At 31.9% G+C, this 20,702-nt stretch overlaps 1 protein-coding gene across 1 annotated transcript; it reads left to right on the forward strand.

The window, feature by feature from the left end:
- The first annotated feature begins 3,215 nt into the window (after nt 1–3,215).
- LOC126890035 (immunoglobulin-binding protein 1) lies at nt 3,216–19,009 on the forward strand. The gene is made up of 4 exons (XM_050658852.1): nt 3,216–3,466; nt 7,270–7,625; nt 12,968–13,283; nt 17,965–19,009. Exons 1-4 carry the CDS (start codon nt 3,338–3,340, stop codon nt 18,214–18,216), a joined length of 1,053 nt encoding a protein of 350 aa, XP_050514809.1. The 5' UTR covers nt 3,216–3,337; the 3' UTR covers nt 18,217–19,009.
- Nucleotides 19,010–20,702: the final 1,693 nt, after the last annotated feature.

Genomic DNA, 20,702 nt, shown 5'->3' on the forward strand with positions numbered 1-20,702 from the left:
CGGAACATTAAAAAAAACTTAAATTCAGTATTTACAACGTAAGTGTATTTAAGGTAAAAATATATACCACAGCTTTGACCAACTAATATTTTTTATAATTAATGTTTTTAATTTTAATTTTACATTAATCACTTTGACATTTATGTCAAATTTCCGGTAAACGTTTACAGACTTGCCACTACTGGCGCTCGAGAATTTGTAAATATCCCCTCTACGTACGAGCTCACAGCGGATATACCAATAACGTATGACGTAGATATATTAATATTATGTGACACATGACAGAAGCTCGAAACAAATGACTGTGAATGAAAAGCCCTATTCAGTCGACTTTGTGCTCCGTATAGACCTGGATCCCGCGTAAGAAAGAAAAGTTGATTAATAGCAAGCTGAAAATTTGTTAATAGCTTAACGGTGTCTAGTCGGACAAACTTTGATGCACGGGAACACTGGAACAGGGGAAGTTTTAACTGTGGAGCATGATAAACGTGTCGTCCTGACAAGTTTATGATTGTGAAAAATAACAAGTTGTTTTTAAGTTTATTCGATAGCCAACGTTATGTAATATATGAGAAAATGTTTGTCCGACAAAAATGTTGGGCATTTTAACGAGTCCGACACGTAGAATATGTCACATCACAGGAATTATGTTGGTGATGAATAGCGGTCTGATTTTTGCATGCGAGTTTAATGAAAGGTTAAAAAAGCAATTGGAAGTTCTGTCCGACAAAATTAATGGGAAGTTTTCGTAGTCGGACATTCTAAACAGGTAAGATATAGACAAAAATGCTGGTGATAAATAGCTTTCCGACAAAGACGAAATTTAATTAAGTAAATTATTCCTTACCAAGAATGACTGTTGTCGGAAAAAAATAAGGGGTAGATTTTGTAGTCGGACAATTTAAAAAAATAATTTTTGAAATTTCAATAAGGGGTGATTATTCTATGTCAAAAGTACCTGCAATCAATTACAATCGATATCTTTCGATTTATCTCAACATCATTTAGATACCTCACTGTAATACATTTATAGTAGATCAGGCAAATTATATTATGGATTGAGTGGTCTAGCTATTTTTGTCTGACACATGCGCGGGATCGCTTGGTTAAAAGAGATAGATAGACCACCTATCGACTTTTTGCACTGTATTCCCTGTCTACTCTTATGTCTATGAATACATTTCCCTTTAAGAAAAACTGTCACTTTTGACAATAATTCATAATAAATTGCAATCGTAACTTCAAATTTAAATTAATCGATTTATTTTGGCAGCAAATTATTTCTAGCCATGTGACATATTAATTACATTATTATTTCATTTGTAGAAAGTGGAGAAAAATTACGTTATACAATTTTAGTAATAATTTATTTAGGTACCCTTTTTCAATCAAGCAAAGCATTATAGCACGAAGAATGATATTCAATAGAATTTTCACAATTATCTGGCAACTGAACCTCATTGAATTGATGACCAAGTATTTTACTAACTTTGTAAAATGTTCGAAAATTACTCAAAAAAGTTCCGTTGAATGGTTTCACTTTTGATTTGGCGACTTCAAATTTAAACTGTTGACACTCAAAAATAGACACAAAAACACTCCATAGTTAATATAAATTTTAATTTCCAACACACGTGGCAAAAAGAAACTCAGAGACCATGTACTTTCAAATACTACTTTGTATAGCACAAAGTGTCACACTGACAAATGCAGCCTTCTAATACATACTTCGAAGCATAATGTGTCATATTTACGTCTATTCTTATAAGCACCGAAGTTTTAGACTCTTCACATTTTTCAATGTCGTTTACAGGGTTAAGATTTGACTATGGAAAAAAATGTATACAACGTTTTTTGTAGGAAATTTTCCGTACTTTCTGATGCGCCTAATTAGAAAACCCTAAGAGATTGCTTTCATATGTTCTTTGACATTTTTTATTATCATTTTGAGAATATCTAGAACAAACTCCACCCAAAAAAAGAATTGTTTTGAAATATATACATGCATTGATACTTACCTCACTGTTTTTGGAGTGTGCATGTATATATATGCACATGCAAATATGTGAATATAAATAATAATATGCACCTAAAATAGCTTTCTCAATATGTGACTAAGTCATTCTGAGAAAATGTTTTTTATTTATTTCCTTCGATTTGCCCAAACTTTTTGTCCGACATATAACTTTTTGCGTTACAAAATATAATTTGTACATAAACAAATCAAAATTAGCTTGCTATTTATCACCAACATTTTTGTCTATATCTTGTCTATACATGTTTAGAATGTCCGACTAGGAAAGTTTCCCATTCATTTTGTCCGACAGAACTTCCAATTGCTTTTTTAACCTTTCATTAAACTCTCATGCAAAAATCAGACTGCTATTCATCACCAACATAGTTCCTGTGATGTGACATGTTCTACGTGTCGGACTCGTTAAAATGCCCAACCTTTTTGTCGGACAAACATTTTTTTATATATTATATAACGTTGTCTATTCGCGGTGTGCAAGTACTTGGAAGGGAAACGAGAAAAGACAGTGCGCGAGTCGCGGAGAAATATTGCAACTATCTTAAATAATTCATATTGTCAATTGAAATTGTCAAATTGACGTATATTTCATACCTTCTGTCATTGAAGCAGAAAAATTATATATTGCTCCACAATATCGATATGATATGCAATTATTATATAAAGTTAAATTTAATTAATTGTATTTTGCTTGCAGTACTGCATTTTAATAACTAATTTTATTTACTACATACAATTGTTTACGTTTGCATATCATAACCTGCATCTTATTTTTTCTTCTTATTATTTTTTTGGACTATGGCCTTGACAATTATCCAGTAACCAGGACTAATATAATTGGCCAATATAATTAAAAGTGCGAATACAAGTACAGAGCGTAGAAATAGGGGTCGCTTTGCCGAACTTGCACGGTCCCAATTGAATAAACTTAAAAACAACTTGCTATTTTTCACCATCATAAACTTGTCAGGACGACACGTTTATCATGCTCCACCGTTAAAACTTCCCCTGTTCCAGTGTTCCCGTGCATCAATGTTTGTCCGACTAGACACCGTTAAGCTATTAACAAATTTTCAGCTTGCTATTAATCAACTTTTTTTCATACGCGGGATCCAGACCTAGTAGCTACGCGTAGTAAATACTAAAAACTGTGTAGTTAGGTTGTGCATACACTTCCAAACGTACAAATACCGCATTGACACGATGAACGTCAAAAATGTCATCAAAGTAAACTAACATAACCTAAAATCCGTCACCATCTAACCGAAATTAAAATATCAAACGGTAAAAAATATTTATAACAATATGGCCCAAAATGCGAAAGATACAGGGGAAGCAGATATCGAAACTCTATGTTCGATGTTCAAGGAAGGTCTAAATAACTACAATTCCATACTTAACAGTGACCAGCCTACAAATAGCAATGAATTGCAGGTATTTCAGAAATTTCTATTTATAAGTAATATCTTAATCTTAAGAGAACTCTTTAAAAATGAATATAAATAAATAAAAGCCTAAAACAATGTAAACATAATGCATATTCCGTATACATAATGTTTGTTTTTACTCTGCAAGTACAATAAGAACAATACATTAATTTAAACAAAATGAATGAAACAAGTTCCTTTGTTTTATTTATATATTTTTTATATATCGGTAATAACTGTAAGAGCTTAATAGAGAAAATTAAGGCACAATAAGTAAGAAAAGTATATAACTACATCTTTGGACAAACTGGGCGTAAAATTCCCAATTTCCCAATGATCTTTGTGGACTGTATTTATTCATCAACGCTTTCGTTCAAAATCATACCTCATAAAGGGCCGGTAGAAAGATTTATCTAATCCTGTAAGTAAGATTAAAATAATAAGTAGATGAGTTGATTAAGTAGGTACAGGTTTAATTATCCCAAATCAAAAACATTACAAAATTAAAACAATTAATCCGTTAACTGCCGATCTATTCTGGATAGGTTTTCGTTGTTAAACTAAAAAGAAGAACCTATTTAAACATCTATTGATTATGGAATAAATTAAATGTCTTCAAATCTCTGAAAACATTTATTAAAAATTCTGTTATAGCTACCAGTCCTATTGGTTTCATGGAGAGCTGGTTTCAAGGATTATTTCTCAAACTTTTCCATAACTCAAAGCAATCTGCTGGTCTCGAAACTTAGGGCCGTGGCTTAGTAGCCCAAACCCCACAAATCTACAATCACCTTAGCATTAGTTCTAGCTGTGAAATCACTACACAAATAGACCCAATGATCTATAATAAACTACACATTTGGGTGACAATTTTCTACTCACTCCTGTATAAAACTAAAGGAGTTAAGACACAATTATTTTATCCACCACTTATTCAAATCAAAATACAATTTTTACGTGGTTGATAAATTTTTAACACACTTGTGTACAACTCTAATAGGGAACTTGCACATTTTTTTTATTGCATAATAATGTTCAGTTTTGTTTAAAAATAAGATTTCCAAAATTTCACGCCTCAAAAACTCATAATAACTTAAAATAATGAATTTAAAATCTTCTGTGATATAAAATAGTTCAAACAATCCGTGAAGTCACATAGTTCTACTATATAGTTATGCTTATGGTTATAGTTAGGTATATTTTATTGGCATCCACCTAGTTTTGTATTTGACCAGCTCATCGTCGCGGAATAAGGGAAAAATATTTATATTCTAATGACATTTATCGTATGTCATTGTAATAATATATACCAGTTTGTTGAGATTGGAGTTTTATACAGTTTTTGAAGGAAAGGGAAAAAGGTTTACTATGGGAAATAAAAAAAAGACTACAAGTGTTGTTTAGTGCCATTTTGTAAAAGTACAATTTAAAATAGTTTAAACGATCCAAAACACTTGTGACATCACATAACTGTATTTTCTACTGACATTTATAACGGCGTATTAAAATATACAATTTTATTTACTTTGTTGGTGCAGAATGTAAACACACAACCATATGATGTCATGACGTGTTTTGGGCTAGGTGCAATAATTTGAATTTAGAATCGTCTTTAGGGGCCAAACGGAACACAAAAACAACTTTTTTATCTTTGATACATGTTTTAAATTTTGTTCTGTTGTGATTTATAACATTTTATACGAATTTAAAATTGTATGCAAGTTCCCTATTGAGCCAGAGTAGTGCCTTTTTTAACCAGGTGACAAGACCAATCTCGAGTGTCATGCTGATAAAAATGAACATAATAAATCAGCAATTTCTTTATCTGGTGTGCTAATAGGTATTTGATTTCAATTTTAAATCACGTCAACAATCGATTGTTTTCAGAACAATCTTATTGTACAAGTTAATTCTGGACCTCAGAGGTAAACTACATTATGTCATGTGTATGTGAACTACAAGTTCACAAGTTCTTAAGATTTGTTGCATTTAAACAAAACCAGAGGGTTGATGAAATTAATTATTCTAATATAGAAAAGTCTCTCAACATAACCTCTCTCCAAATTCGATGCATGCATAAAGGATCTCACAATGTTTTATAATATACTACACTCCAATAATTTTGGTCCTCAACTATTGGAAGAAATTAGTCTCCATGTTCCCAGTAGACAAACGAGGCTAAATCAACCTTTTTACATTAGACCCCATCTCATTAACTACGGACACAACTCCTTCATGTCCAGAACACCTAGGTTTGCTAACCAATATTCGGAAGGTTTAGATTGTTACTAGTTTTTCAAATGAATTTAAAGCTCAGCTTAAAAACTGTGTGTGATAACTTGATATCCTTGTGTTTTGTACATTTTTTGTTAATGTTTGTAATTCAAGGTTCCCAGTTTGTATGATTAAAATTTTTAAATTTACTTTAGGTTAGGTTATAAATCTCCTGTGATTAATGGTTACACACTGTATTTCAATTGGGTGACTGCCTGTTGATAAATAAAAAATTAAATAAAATAAATAAATAAATGTCATTTCGAGCAACTGTGTTTAGTGTGTGTTTGCAACAAAGTTTAGAACACTTAAAATGTTATAAAAATCTGATATATCCCATAATTGTTTGATATGGTCTGTTTTTAAGGTACTAGTACACTTTAGAAGACCAAGAATAGTCATTTTTTTTTCAAGAATTTGACTTCTCAAAACCTTTAATAAAAATGAACATAAAACTTTTTACATATTAATATCTAACTCTTAGAGAGTACAAAAATAGATCTTTTTTCATTTATGCATGTACACTAATATTGTAGAGGGCGCAAAAGTCGAGGCCTCGAAAAATGATGGCAGACAGTTAATCTCAGGATTGGATTATCTGAAACAAAAAAATTGTACTGCATATGAAAAAGTAAGCTTTCTTACGTGACAATTTACCACAATTTGACCAAAAAATAAAAAATTAATAGGTATTTGTTAACCATGAAAAACTGAAGAAAAACTGGCGATCTTTTTCACAAAAATTTTTCAAATTTCCGTAAAATCTTTTTTTTCGGAATTTTTCACTAACGGTGGTAAACTGTCACGTAAGAAACATTCCTTTTTCAAATGCCGTACGATTTTTTTGTTTCAGATATCCCAATGCTGAGATTAACTGTCCGCCATCGGAACTACTTTTTTTCGAGGCCTCGACTTTGGCGCCCTGTACAATATTAGTGTGCGTGCATAAATGAAAAAAGATATGTTTAGAGTTAGATATTAAGAGCAAACAGTAGCGATCAACAGGTAGCAACAAACGCGTTCCAAGATTGCGGCTCTAATTTTGAATATTTTGTCGAGATATTTGTCACACATATTCGTAATATAATAAAGAATGGCGGTACAGAGCCAAATTTCAGAAATATGTTAGCATGTGAAAATTACTCTATAACTAAATAAAATATTGAAGAAAGGAGCCTGTACCGCCATTAAGAAAGACAAAAAATACACTTTCTTCAAATAAACTTTTTTATTCCGTGCCTATGTCACTGACTTGGCAACATTTCGCGCCTATGTGTATAAAAATTATTGTTTTTGATAGTATAAATGTCACTGTCAGTGTCGAATTACCAACGCACTGTTGCCTCACTTTTGAAAGTTTACAGAACTTTCGCAATCTTGGACCGCGTTTGTTGCTAATAAAATAAGTGGATTAAAGGAACCTATTCAAAACGACTCTATTTTGATATAGTGCAGTTTACCTCTGAGGTCCAGAATTGCTGTTACATATGAGGTCTTCTTGAAGTTTCTCATTACTTAGTTGCTATTTTGTTTTAGACTCAAATCAAGAAAACCATGAAAACTTTTGAACAGGCAACGAGACTGGTATCATTATCAAGCATATTTAGCACAAACGAAGGAATAGAAGAGATACCAACAAATGATCTACAGTACTTACTCCTTCCAGCATTTTTAGGTTCACTAAGTCTAAAATTAACGTCAGGAGAAAGGAAAGATATTGTAGATGTAGCAGAAATATATTTTAAGGATTTTTTAAAGAGGTGCAATGATTATGGTATGAGTAATTATCAGTTTAAAGAGAAACATAAAAATGATGAGAAAGAACAGAGGGAGAGGACGGATTTGGAGAAACTGGAGTACTCTGTCAACACTAGAGCTAATAAAATACAAAGGTACATACCTTATTCATGATTATAGTTGGTTAGCTAATCTGAGACACAACTGTCTAGTAATTTTAGTAAATTTTTTTTGTGAAGTTAGTTACATTTTGACAGACTAGACGTGGCTGGAAATTACTAATTACTATACAACCAAACACTTGGAAATCATTCTCAAAATACACAACATTAAACATTAATAATTTTAAGATGCCACAAGATAAGAATAGTTTCAGATAAATGATTTGATCATTTAAATAACATTCTATACCTGTATACCACAATACATCCAAAGTATTTATATAAAGAGAAATCAAAAACAAGCAATTCTACTTCGTAGTAACTAGGTTTTCATCCAACATGACCAGAAGTTGATATTTGAACTCTTGGTGTAACTTTCCGTCAATTGAAATATGATTTCACTAATTTTGAGTCATTTGTGCCATACTTATGGTCATAACTTTTTAACCGTAAATAACATCAAAACGGAACTACATATTTGGGCTCAACTTTTCAGTACTCATGGATTGATATATCACATGTACTATTTCTGTGACTTTAATGTGGCACCTCCGGTTACAACTTTTTAACCAGAAGTGATATAAAAACTTGAACTATATATTTGTTCTCGTCTTGCTATGTTGCATCAAATAATAAATCGCTTGTACTATTTTAGGGACTTTAAAACAATACTTCTGGTTTCAACTCGAACTGGAAGACCGAGGTCAAATTTCTCACCTTTGATATTATGTTTGTGTTATAAGCTTTCATTTCCATACCCTACTTGTCTTTCTACCTGTTCTAATAATAGAGGAATTGTGTTTATTGATGGACAGACAGATATGGATAATTCAAGGTTTTCACATTTTAATGTTGTAAAATGGATGAAAATAGAAATGAAAAGTAGATCCATGTCCCAATCTTGGATGCTTATAGTTAAATGTTTGTAGTTGACTAGATATGTAAATTTGCTGAGTAATATGGATTTTTGGTACAAAAATTAATTTTTTCTACGGCCGTGCTAAAAGAGCCACTTTTACGCACGCATTTCGTTTCCGAAAGTTGCACTTTCCCGCACGGCATGCATGAAAGTAAATTTTCCCGCACGGCGTGCGGGAAAGTAAAATACCTTGTAATATGGCATTATAATATATTATAATACATGCAATAAACTAATATTTAGATATTATTTACTAATTTATTTCAAATTTATCTTATTGTGTTCATGTTTTAATGAAATTAGCGCGATAATTCGATGAAATAAAATTATTTTGACATAATGTTTAAAAGTCAGATCAATAGACAATTACAATGGGTTTGAATCGTCGACATGGAAACCCATATCGTCGTCGTGGTAACCCATTATATTGAAAGTTTGGTTTTGATAACCTTGTCAAAGAATTAATTTGTATATTTTCACTTCTAAATAAAAATTTATATAACTCTATTTTTTGTGGCTTTTTTACAAACGTACGGCCCTAGAAAAAATATTGTTCCTAACTCTTGCGGAAAGTGTCTTCCCCGCCCTCGACTGCTTGCCCGAACTCCGCTATCGCGTCGTTCGGGTCAACGGCAGTCTCGTGCGTGAAAGTATCACTTTCCGCATTAGTTAGGAAAGTAACTATTTTATGCATTTGTTAGGAAACTAGATAGCTAGTACTGCTGAATAAATTATATCTTTTTTTTAACTTGATATCCTTGTTTTTTTCTGTGATGTAAGATCTAAGTCATCTTTGTTTTTACATATTTATTTATTGACAGCCATATAGAAAAAACAAATATTAAAATAAGATAAACCACATAACAAATATAAATCACCTAAATTACAAAAAAAATTACACACTGTCTACAAATATTTTCTGAAATGCACAGTAACAAATCGAAGTCTATTTTATTTCCATTTAGAATTATTTTACTCAGTGGAGAATGCCTACCAAAGTTGCAGCGATAAAATTTAATTGCAAAATTTTGAGATGATCTAGTGACTCTAGAGGGAACATTAAAATCAATTAGAGATAGTACATCATTGCAATTTATTTTTGAATTCAATAGTTTATGTAGAAACAAAACATCAGCATAAATCCGTCTAGAAGATAGCTTAGGAAGGTTTAATGTATTTCTAATTTCTGAGTCGGAATGGTCACTTAAAGGTTTGTGTAATTTAAAACTTATATATCTAATTATTTTGAACTTTTTCAAGCTTGGCTATATGGACTTCATAAGTGGGTGACCAAACAACTGAGCAATACTCAAGAACAGATCTAACTAGGGAAATGTAAATCAGTCTGATGGAATTAATGTTATGCAAACATCTAGAGGTTCTGATAATGAAGCGTAACATTTTAAATGCCTAACAATTTAAATTCACATAATCACAATGAGCACAAAAATTTAGTTTGGAATCTAATTGAACACCTAGATCTCTCACCGTTGATACAGCTTTCAGTGGTTCTTCAGCTAATTTGTACCTAATTATAAAAGATGTTGTTAATTCTTCTACAGAAACTAATAAAGTGACATTTTCCAACATTAATGCTCATTTGGTTCCAATTGCACCATGCCATAATTTTATTAATATCAATTCGATAATTCTATAGCATCGTCATATCGTTATAGATAATTCTATAAATCGTCAGCAAATATCAGAAATTTTAGAGTTAATTTGAGATTTAATGTCATTAACAAATATTTTAAAAAGGAAAGGCCTTAAGTAGCTTCCTTGTGGAATACCAGTTGTTACGGACATTTCACTATATTAAAAGTGTTTAACCTTAACAAATTGTATTCTGCTAGTTAGGTGACTACACAACCAGTTATACAGATTGTCTGTAAATCCAATTTTAAGCTTGTTACACAACAATTTATGGTTCACGGTGTCAAATGCTTTAGAGAAATCTGTATAAATAGCATCTACCTGTAGTATCCTTTCCAAAGCATCAGATATGTATTGTGTGATAAATAAAAGATTTGTCGAAGTGAATCTACCTGAAAAACAAACCATGTTGCTCTTCAATTAGTACATTGCATAAAGATATTTTAATAGAGTCACCTATTATGTTCTCAAGAATTTTTGGAAAAGAAGACATAATGCTTATTGGTCTGTAGTTAGTTATATTACTCCTGTCACCTGATTTATGAATAGGAACAATAAAACTAGATTTCCACAAACTTTGACAAATACCTGACTCAAGTGAGAGAAAACAGAAAATATAAGGGATGGGTTAAAGTACATCTACATTTTTTTAATAGTATGGGTGGAATTCCATCTGACCCAGAACCTTTATAAATGTCTAAATTGGCTAATTTTTCAAATATGATTTCAATAGATACATTACAAGAATTTAGACTCACAGTTTTCTCATACTCTAAAATGGGCTGTATTAAATCATCATCATTCGCTCTGTAAATATTTTGAAAGCATTGCGCAAAATTATTAACGATATCCGCACCATTGTTAAGCACTGTGTTTCCAAGAAACAGTGTTTGGTAGACCATTATATTTGCGTTTGCTGTTAACAAAGTTCCAAAAGTGCTTTACGTTTGAACTAATTCTAGATTCAGTTGGACTTATATATACTCCATCTAATTTACTTACCGTTGCACGTCATCCGCGACATAGCCCGTGACGTCACATGATACCAACACGAAATATTTAGGCGGTAGGTGTGTTATTTTTTAGAATCACTTTGCTTAGTACACTGACATTACAGCCACTAGACATATTTTATTATATACGCGTAGAAATAATATTTAAAGATTTCTATTAATGTTAACTTAAAGATATACACAATAATATGTTTGATTTAATTTGTATAAATGGATTATAAAGCGTTTTTATGAAGCATATTTGTTCGGAATACACTGTAACTATAATCGAACGAAGGTGATATTTTGGCATAAATTGGTAACATTTATTTGACAGTTGCGGTGATGACACTTCATATTTGTTTATATTCTTTACTGTAAGTATTTGTTTCATTATATTTACTGTTTTTATTATGTACTTTAACGTAAGATTATAACTTAATTCTTGTTCACTATTTCTAAAGTTTTTATTTATTTACATTGAACATTAATTTGTTTTGCTGTATAATCCACTTTCGCAAAAATTGTGTGATGTATTTGATTTAAAATGAATTCAAGAACTTTTTGTAATTGGGCAACAACGTCAACTCAGATCTCTAACGTAGATAATGACGTGCAACGGTAAGTAAATTAGACGGACTGTAAATATTATGACATGACCTGCTTAATTCTTTGCATTTGCTTCTCAAGGAAGAGAAAAGTAGATAATCGTCCCAAGAATTTGTTTGTTTATATATCTTATGAGCAATTTTTTTTCCTAAATATTAATGATTTTTGGTCATTAGTCATCCAACGAGGAAATTTGGGATTTTTAATCTTATACGCGGTATCGAACATTTGATACCAAACTGCAATATGGAGCAGAACAGTTCCGTGGCTTCGTTAATACCTCTGCAAATACCTAAAACGTTCCTTTCGGAAGAGCGGTCCTTTCGGTATATATTAAAATTTAAAAGTCCCAATTCGTCATGACTGATACCATCACACAACCATGACTCAGTAAATATGAGCACATCATAGTCAGTTCTAGCAGCACTTTCTTCAAGAGCACTAAGCCTAAGCTTGGTTCTAACTCCCTGACATTCTGATAATATACTGTTAGTTCATTAGACACAATATGGGAGGTACTCCTGGATTTTAGATTTTTTTTTTCTGGATGACTATTTTTGGTACGCCACGAATGTACCTAATGGTAAGATTTTCTTCACCTTTTGAAACCCTATCCCCCAAATTAGTACGAATTTCACTTAGGTATGTATTTTCTCTGTAGATAGGTGGAATCGGAGCTAATCTTAATAATATTGGATGCAGCAAGTTTATTTTTATTTTTTAAAATTGACATTGCTACATTTTTACTTTCAAGGATTACTTTAAGCGGACGTGACATATTGTTCTTGTTGTTACCAAGTCTAATGACTTTTTTAACTTGAATGTTGGGGTTAATCACGCTTAAAGTTTGTTTAACTTTATTCATATCCTCTTCAATTCTTGCTGGTGCTGCGCTAGAGTTGGTTTCCTGTTTGTTGTGATATAGTGGAAACAATTTTTTGTTTCTCTACATTTCCTTAACGCATTCACTGCCGACCACACCACTATGGCGTGCTCGGCTCTGTGCGCCCTCTGCCGACCACGCCATAGTGGCGTGGTGTTCTGGTTTGTGGACAACGATGTTTTTAAGTAGTCGGCACCCGAGGTTTTCTTCAAATTTTACACCAGCAGTGAACGGGTTAATATGTAACAAAATTAATTTCTTATGTGTAATTGTGTTTTAGATTTAAAGAACAAAAAGAACTAAAATCCAAATTAGAGGACCTAAAGACAAACATGGAAAACGAACATGTTGATGATGAAATCAAAAGAAAGTACTTTCTAACTATGATTAAACTTTTTATCTATGAATCTATTGATGAACTTAACAGTATTGATATGGAAAAGCCTATTTTAGAGCACATGGCTAATATGAAGAAAGAAGAAAAACCTCAACCAAAGAGACCACCTCCTCCACCTCTAAGACCCATTGTTATAACAAAGGATGAAGTACAGAAAGCTGTGTTTGGTGCTGGATATCCATCTTTACCTGTTATGACAGTAAGCTAATTATTAGATCAATGTATATGTATATGTAAATGTTTTGTATTTGCGGTGTGCAAGTACTTGGAAGGGACTTGAGAAACGATCGTGCGCGAATAGCGGAGACATATTGCAACTTTCTTAAATAATTCATATTGTCAATTGAAATTGTCAAATTGACGTACATTTCATATCTACTGTCATTTAAGAAGAAAACTTATATGTTGCTCCACAATATTGATATGATATGCAATTATTATATAAAGGTAAATTTAATTAATTGTATTTTGCTTGCAGTACTGCATTTTAATAACTAATTTTATTTACTACATATAATTGTTTACGTTTTAATAACATAACCTGAATCTTATTTTTTCTTCTTATTATTTTTTTGGACTATGGCCTTGACAATTATCCAGTAACCAGGACTAATATACCTAATTGGCCAATATAATTAAAAGTGCGAATAAAGTTGCAGAGCGTAGAAATAGGTGTCGCTTTGCCGAACTTGCACGGTCCCAATACTACACGAACATGCATATATTTAAAGACGTATGTTTGGGATTGTTTAGATAGACGCTATTTTTGATATGCCTATCGTTTTCTCAGTCAGATCTTATGTTGTGAATATAGAAGCCATCTTAGGTATCTCCCAATTTAATAAATTGTTAGTATAGTAAAAAATGTCAATGGCATATATAATATAAAATTATGGAACAACTTCATTTTTTTTTTGAGAGTTCGAAAACATAAATCAAATGTTCAAATTGCCTCATACCTGCCTCTTAGCACTAATTAAACTAAGGACAATAATCTTAAGAGTTCTGAATCATATCTGGAGCTATATTAACCTGTAACTGCTACCAACAAAAAGTTATCTGCAACTGCTGGTCATTGTGACCGAATTTTAAAATTTTGAAATAAAGAAAATAGGTCTGGATCCCGCGTATGAAAAAAAAGTTTATTAATAGCAAGCTGAAAATTTGTTAATAGCTTAAGGGTATCTAGTCGGACAAACTTTGATGCATGGGAACACTGGAACAGGGGAAGATTTAATTGTGGAACAGGTTTAAACTTTGGAACGGTCAGACCACGAAAACGTCACATGTATTTTGTCCGACAGAACTTCCAATTGATTTGTTACCCTTTCATTAAACTCTCATGCAAAAATCAGACTGCTATTTATCACCTGTCATAATTCCTATCATTTGACATATTCTACGTGCTCCACTCATTATAATTCCCATTTGGTGATAAATAGCAGCCTGATTTTTGCATGAGAGTTTAATGAGAGGGTAACAAATCAATTGGAAGTTCTGTCGGACAAAATACATGTGACGTTTTCGTGGTCTCACCGTTCCAAATTTTTAACCTGTTCCACAATTAAAACTTCCACTGTTTCAGTGTTCCTATATATCAAAGTTTGTCCGACTAGACACCCTTAAGCTATTAACAAATTTTCAGCTTGCTATTAATCAACTTTTTTTTCATACGCGGGATCCGGACCTAAAAAACATTAACTACATAATACATTTATTTTAAGTTAAACACTTTTTTATATAATGCTAAACTAATTTAATTAAAATAATTGTTATTTACAACTTAAGCATATTTTCAGAGCACATTGTAAACATATAGATAATTTTCACACAAAACAGTATGTATGTATTTGTTTGTCTTTTAATTACCCATCTCTTCCTTTTAGATATATTTTGTAATGGCAGTGGTGCAGGTGTGTTGTCTATATCTACTCCAAGGATATTCGCTGTGAGACATACAATTAGGTTGTAAAGTTGGCGAATTTGACAAAATCAACAAAACTGCTCACTTTGCCTTAGTATGAAACAGTGACTAGCCAGAGAATAGGTGGACAGACAGCTCTATCACTATCAAACTTAAACGGGTAGGGCTTATTAAAACTAGTGCTGGGTCACGCTGACCTGTCGGTAGCAGTTACAGGTTTTCCACTCTAATTATATATTTTTTAATTCTTTTAATTAATTATGTAAACTTTTGATTTTGGAACAATGGATTGTGTGATGGACATATTAGGATTACACAATAGGGCTTTTCATCGATTGTCATTTGTTTCGAGCTTCTGTCATGTGTCACATAATATTAATATATCTACGTCATACGTCTTAGGTTTGTATCATTGGTTACATCAATAACGTATGACGTAGATATATTAATATTATGTGACACATGACAGAAGCTCGAAACAAATGACTGTGAATGAAAAGCCCTATGTAGATTACACAATATTCAAGCAGATTGTTGTCATAGTTTCAATTACTGTCAAAAGGCAAGTGGGTGACAGTTAGATCATGTAATTTCAGTGAAAAGCAATGTTTATTTGTCACATAAATATTTTTTCTGTTTTCTGACAGCAGTAAACTGCATTTTCAATTAACTAAATTACATACATACTTCTTGTTGTGTCAATTAATTTAATTCAAAATTTATTTTTTTGCCACTACTTTAACCAACTATAACCCCTTGACAGTTTTGACCTCCTTCATAAAGTCTCTCGCCATTTCTTTCTCTCATGTGTTGTTGTTTCGTGTGGTTTATTAACATTTATTCCGTTATCCCAGACCTATATTCATCATTTATTACTAACAAGCTAATTTTCCATGAGTAGCTTCATTTTGACGAGACGCCCAAATTTTTTCCTTACAACAATTTCCGTTTGTGGTAGCTAACAAGGGTAGCGGGGATGAAATATGTTGATTTGACGTTTCTCAAAAATTTATTACTGTAGTATTTTTACTACAAAAACGTTATTACGTAGGTCAAAATTTTTGACGTAAGAGAACTGTCAAAACATTAGAATGTGACTTTTCATTATTGCTATGTTTATTATAAACACGGCCATAATGAAAAGTCACATTCTAATGTTTTGACAGTTCTCTTACGTCAAAAATTTTGACCTACGTAATAACGTTTTTGTAGTAAAAATACTATAACTGTTTTCTTGTTAATTTTCAAGAAAATTATCTAAATTATATATACACCGTTCTTAGGCGTCAACGCCCTTCGGTAGGGATCTATAGAGGAGTATCACCAAGCTGCAAGCCCTTATCCCTTGCCGTACCGCTCCTCCATAGGCCGATCACACGCTAGTTTATTCCAGACCAAGCCGTAGACTCTATTGAGTTTTATACTTCGGCGTTGGCCTTTTATTAATTTCATGACCTAGCTGAGGCTCGAACCAGCGATCGCAAATCGCAAATCCACTAAACTTGTCGATCGACTGCGCCTCAACTAACTAGACCGTGTAGACCGACAATTATCTAAATTAACCGAAAAATATTTGTCCTACAAAATGCAAGGTTTTATCAAAGAGTCCTTCCTGCCATGATGTATCATTAACGAGGTCATGAAAAATGATTACTAACCACCTGATTTTTTTTGTTGGTTAGTTAATATTTATATAATTTAAATTTAACACCCACATTGTCCTACAAATTGTGTGGTATGTTGTCCTGGTCCTACGTTCAAAAGTTGTTAATACCACAAGATCATTTTTTTTATTAGTAACTGTAGGACAAATGTATCACGTGATAGGTAAGTGTATTTTTCATCCAAATAAAACGATGTTTTACAAGAAGGTATGTATCGCTAGTCCGACAAGAATTGTCATGCGCACAAAAAAAATCTGATGAAAAGGTCTATGCCTCTATATTCGTTGCTAACGCACTATAAACAACGCTGTGCGCATGCGTACTTGTACCAGTGTAACTCAGCTCTAATAGCAGAAAATAAATTTATTTTTAATTTCATGAATTTCAAATATGTATTTAATTGGAGGACCGGAATAACGGACCATGTAATTTGTAGGACAACGTGGGTGTTAAATTATGTAAATACTAACTAACCAACAGAAAAAAAATCAAGTGGTTATTAGTAATTATTTTTCATGACCTCGTTCATGATACATGTTGGAAAGGGGCTCTTTGATAAGACCTTGCATTTTGTAGGTCAAATATATTTTCGGCTGATTGGGATAATTATCTTGAGAATTTAGAAAAAAAAACCCACTTAGTAATAAATTTTTGAGAATCATCAAATCAATATATTTCACCCGTGCTATTCCTGTTATAGTAGGTTCGCTAAACTCAGACACAACTGGCTAGTGATTTTAGTAAGTAATTTTGTCAATTTGGTAAAATTGCCAAAAAAATAATAATAGTTAGTTATTTTGCCAATTTTGAAAAAATTGGCCAAAAATAAAAAAATTACCTACTAAAATCGATAGCCAGTTGTGTCTGAGTTTAGCGAACCGACTATAGTTACCACAAACAACAATTGTTGTAAGGACAGAAGTTGGGCGTCTCGTCAAAATGAAGCTACTCACGAAAAATTAGCTTGTTAGTAATAAATGGTAAAAATGGGCCTGGGATCCCGGACTTCTTTCAAGTTTATTTTCACATTGTCACTGAAACACCGTAGGAATGACCTGCGGGATCTACAGGATCTACTTAATAGAACTACTTATGATCAAATGTTTCCAGTGTTATTATCTAGTGAGCGTGTGGATAACTGTTACAGATTGTAACAAATACCTATTAATATATGTAATAAATTACCTATAAATATTTTACCATCGATAAATAATACTTTGGGGAGATTTTAAACACGAACTGTATATTGTTAAAAGAGATAGATTTCTATACTTACTTCTTCTTTTATTTAGGTTGAAGAATTTTACCAAAAACGTGTTGAAGATGGCATCTTTCCTGATCCAAATAAACCCAGACAAGGTCCCATGTCTTTACAAGACGCAGCTACTTCCGGTGTGTCTCTAAGTCAAGAAGAAAGAGACAAGGAGGAAAACGAGAAACTAGTGGAAGAAGACAACGAGGAGTACATAGCGAGAATGAGAGCTAAGGATGAATTTAAGGATGATCACAGAAGAGGATGGGGTAACAGAATGAATAGAAGCTAAGACTTTTTTGGAAATACACGTGGGGTGTAAATAACTTTAAAATATTTTTAACATCAACTGGGTACTACATTTTTTAACAGGTTATGGGGAACGTATCACAAAGGCTCAAATGCTTCGGCTAGTTTTATACTCTCAATAAAGCCATTTTTGTATTTGTAAATTATCGTTTTTGTATCACCTGATTTTGGTGGCAACGGAAGCACTTCTCATTCTTATTACTAGGAGTAGTCTAAACTTATAGATCTTATAATCTTTTTGATTATATTTAAATTTTCATTAATTTTCAAGATTTATATTAAAAAAATATTACTAGACAGTGGCAAAAATCTCTGGAAATACTTCGTTAAGAGATTAGGGGGTATCTCTCAGTGTATGTATTTTAATATGTGTTCTCCTTATATTTATCCAAATAGTTAATACTGAGAAATATTTTAACGAAAATACCAGCAAGAGTAACAATAAGATTCCAAAACTGTGGGGTTAAATAAACCAAAGAAAACACCCACAATAATTGCGCAATATTCAGAATAAAAAGGGGGTCCCCTAATTTAGCATTCTGTAATAAAATATTGAATATTGTAATTTTTTATTTACAATTTTTGCTTTTTGATTCGTCGAGATTCAAAGAGTTTTATTTCTTATATTTCATGATCTCCTAATTATTTATTGTATTTTGTAGCAATTCTTGATGTTAACGCTTTGTGTGATGTTTTTTTTCTCGTATGAGGTATTATTTTGTAACAAAGTATAAATGAAAGCTGTTTTCTTAAAATAAAGTTTGATTAAATGTGAAGTTTATTATTTATTTCTGTATTTTAGAGTTTGTTATACATATTATGAAATAAAGTGCTGTTTTTCTTTCTAATGGAAGGAAATACTAACAGTTTGTCATATACAGCAATATAGAAACGCAAAATGTTACTATCTCTGTTTATTATTTTTAAACACTTATGAATTAATGCTATTTCGAACTTATATTATTAAAATAATTACCTATGCGTATGCTATTTTGATAGGAGGTATTACCACAGACATTTTTATGTACATTAATATAAAGTTTGCTATTGAATAAATTTAAAAACAACTGCTAGTTTTCACAATCATAAACTTGTCAGGATGACACGTTCCACAATTAAAATCACGTTCCACAATTAAAACTTCCCCTGTTCCAGTGTTCCCATAAATCAAAGTTTGTCCGACTAGACACCGTTAAGCTATTAAAAAATTTTCAGCTTGCTATTAATAAACTTTTTTTGGTACTCGAGATCCAGGCCTAAATAGCATTGGAGAAGAAATATTCATTTTATTTAGACGAAAACTTCCACAATAAATTTATCACTAAATAGAAATATGCTTTATTGTCATGAAAAATTTAACAATTTTATAGACAAAGCTTACAAGAATCATAAATAAGAACAATAACAAATAACAAATACAATTTACTAAAATGATATAAATCGTCTACATAAATAAAAATAATGAAGATAAACAAAAAAAAACAGTAACAATCTATTGCAAAATTTTAAAAAAATTTTGCAAATTGCATAATCTACCTTAAGAAATTTAATAAGTTAAGTTAAGCTGCTGCACATGACACTCAAATATAGATTAAGATTATACTTATAAATAAGAATACTGTACTTTCTTAGTTATTCGTTAAGAAACTCTGCTGTTGAATAATATGGTCTTTCAGATAAATAGGCTTTAGTCATTTTACGGAACTTGGGGAAAGATGTTGCAGATTTAAGTTGTAGAGGGAGATGGTTGTAAAGTTTTTTTGCAGAATATAATATAGATTTCTTTACTAACTCACTGGACGGGATCGGTAAATAGATGTCAAAGGTAGAATTTCTGGTGGAATAGTCATGTCTAGGTCTTGCTGGAAAGACATGTAGATGTTTACGAATTAAGCAAACAGTTTCTAAAATATATAAAGAAGGTAGTGTTAGAATCCTGTGATCTTTGAAGTAGCTTCTGCAATGTGTTGTTCTTCTGAGGCCAAACAGATATCTTATTGCTCTTTTTTGTAATTTAAAAATAACATCAGATTGGGCAGCCGTACCAGAACCCCAAAAAGGGAGACCATATCGAAGATGTGACTCGAACAAAGAAAAATATGTTATTTTGGAAGAGGCTAAATTCATTTCCTTTGAAACAGATCTTATTGCAAAGCAAGCTGAGGATAGTTTCTTGCTTAACACATCAATATGAAGGGACCATTTCAGATTGCTATCTAAAAAAATACCAAGAAACTTTACAGAATCAACGATACTGATCTGGCTGTTATGAATAGGTAAGGGTTGAAGAGCTCCTTTATAGGACAATGCTACGTTTTATCTACATTAAAAGAGAGTAAATTTGAATCGGACCAAGATTTTATTGTAAGTAGATCAGAAGTTATAGTAGCATGAAGAGTTGCGATATTTGAGTTGCTCCAAGTGATACTGGTATCATCAGCAAAAAGAAAAACTTTTCCATCGATTTTT

Source organism: Diabrotica virgifera, chromosome 8 (genome assembly GCF_917563875.1).
Source record: "Diabrotica virgifera virgifera chromosome 8, PGI_DIABVI_V3a".
NCBI lineage: Eukaryota > Metazoa > Arthropoda > Insecta > Coleoptera > Chrysomelidae > Diabrotica > Diabrotica virgifera.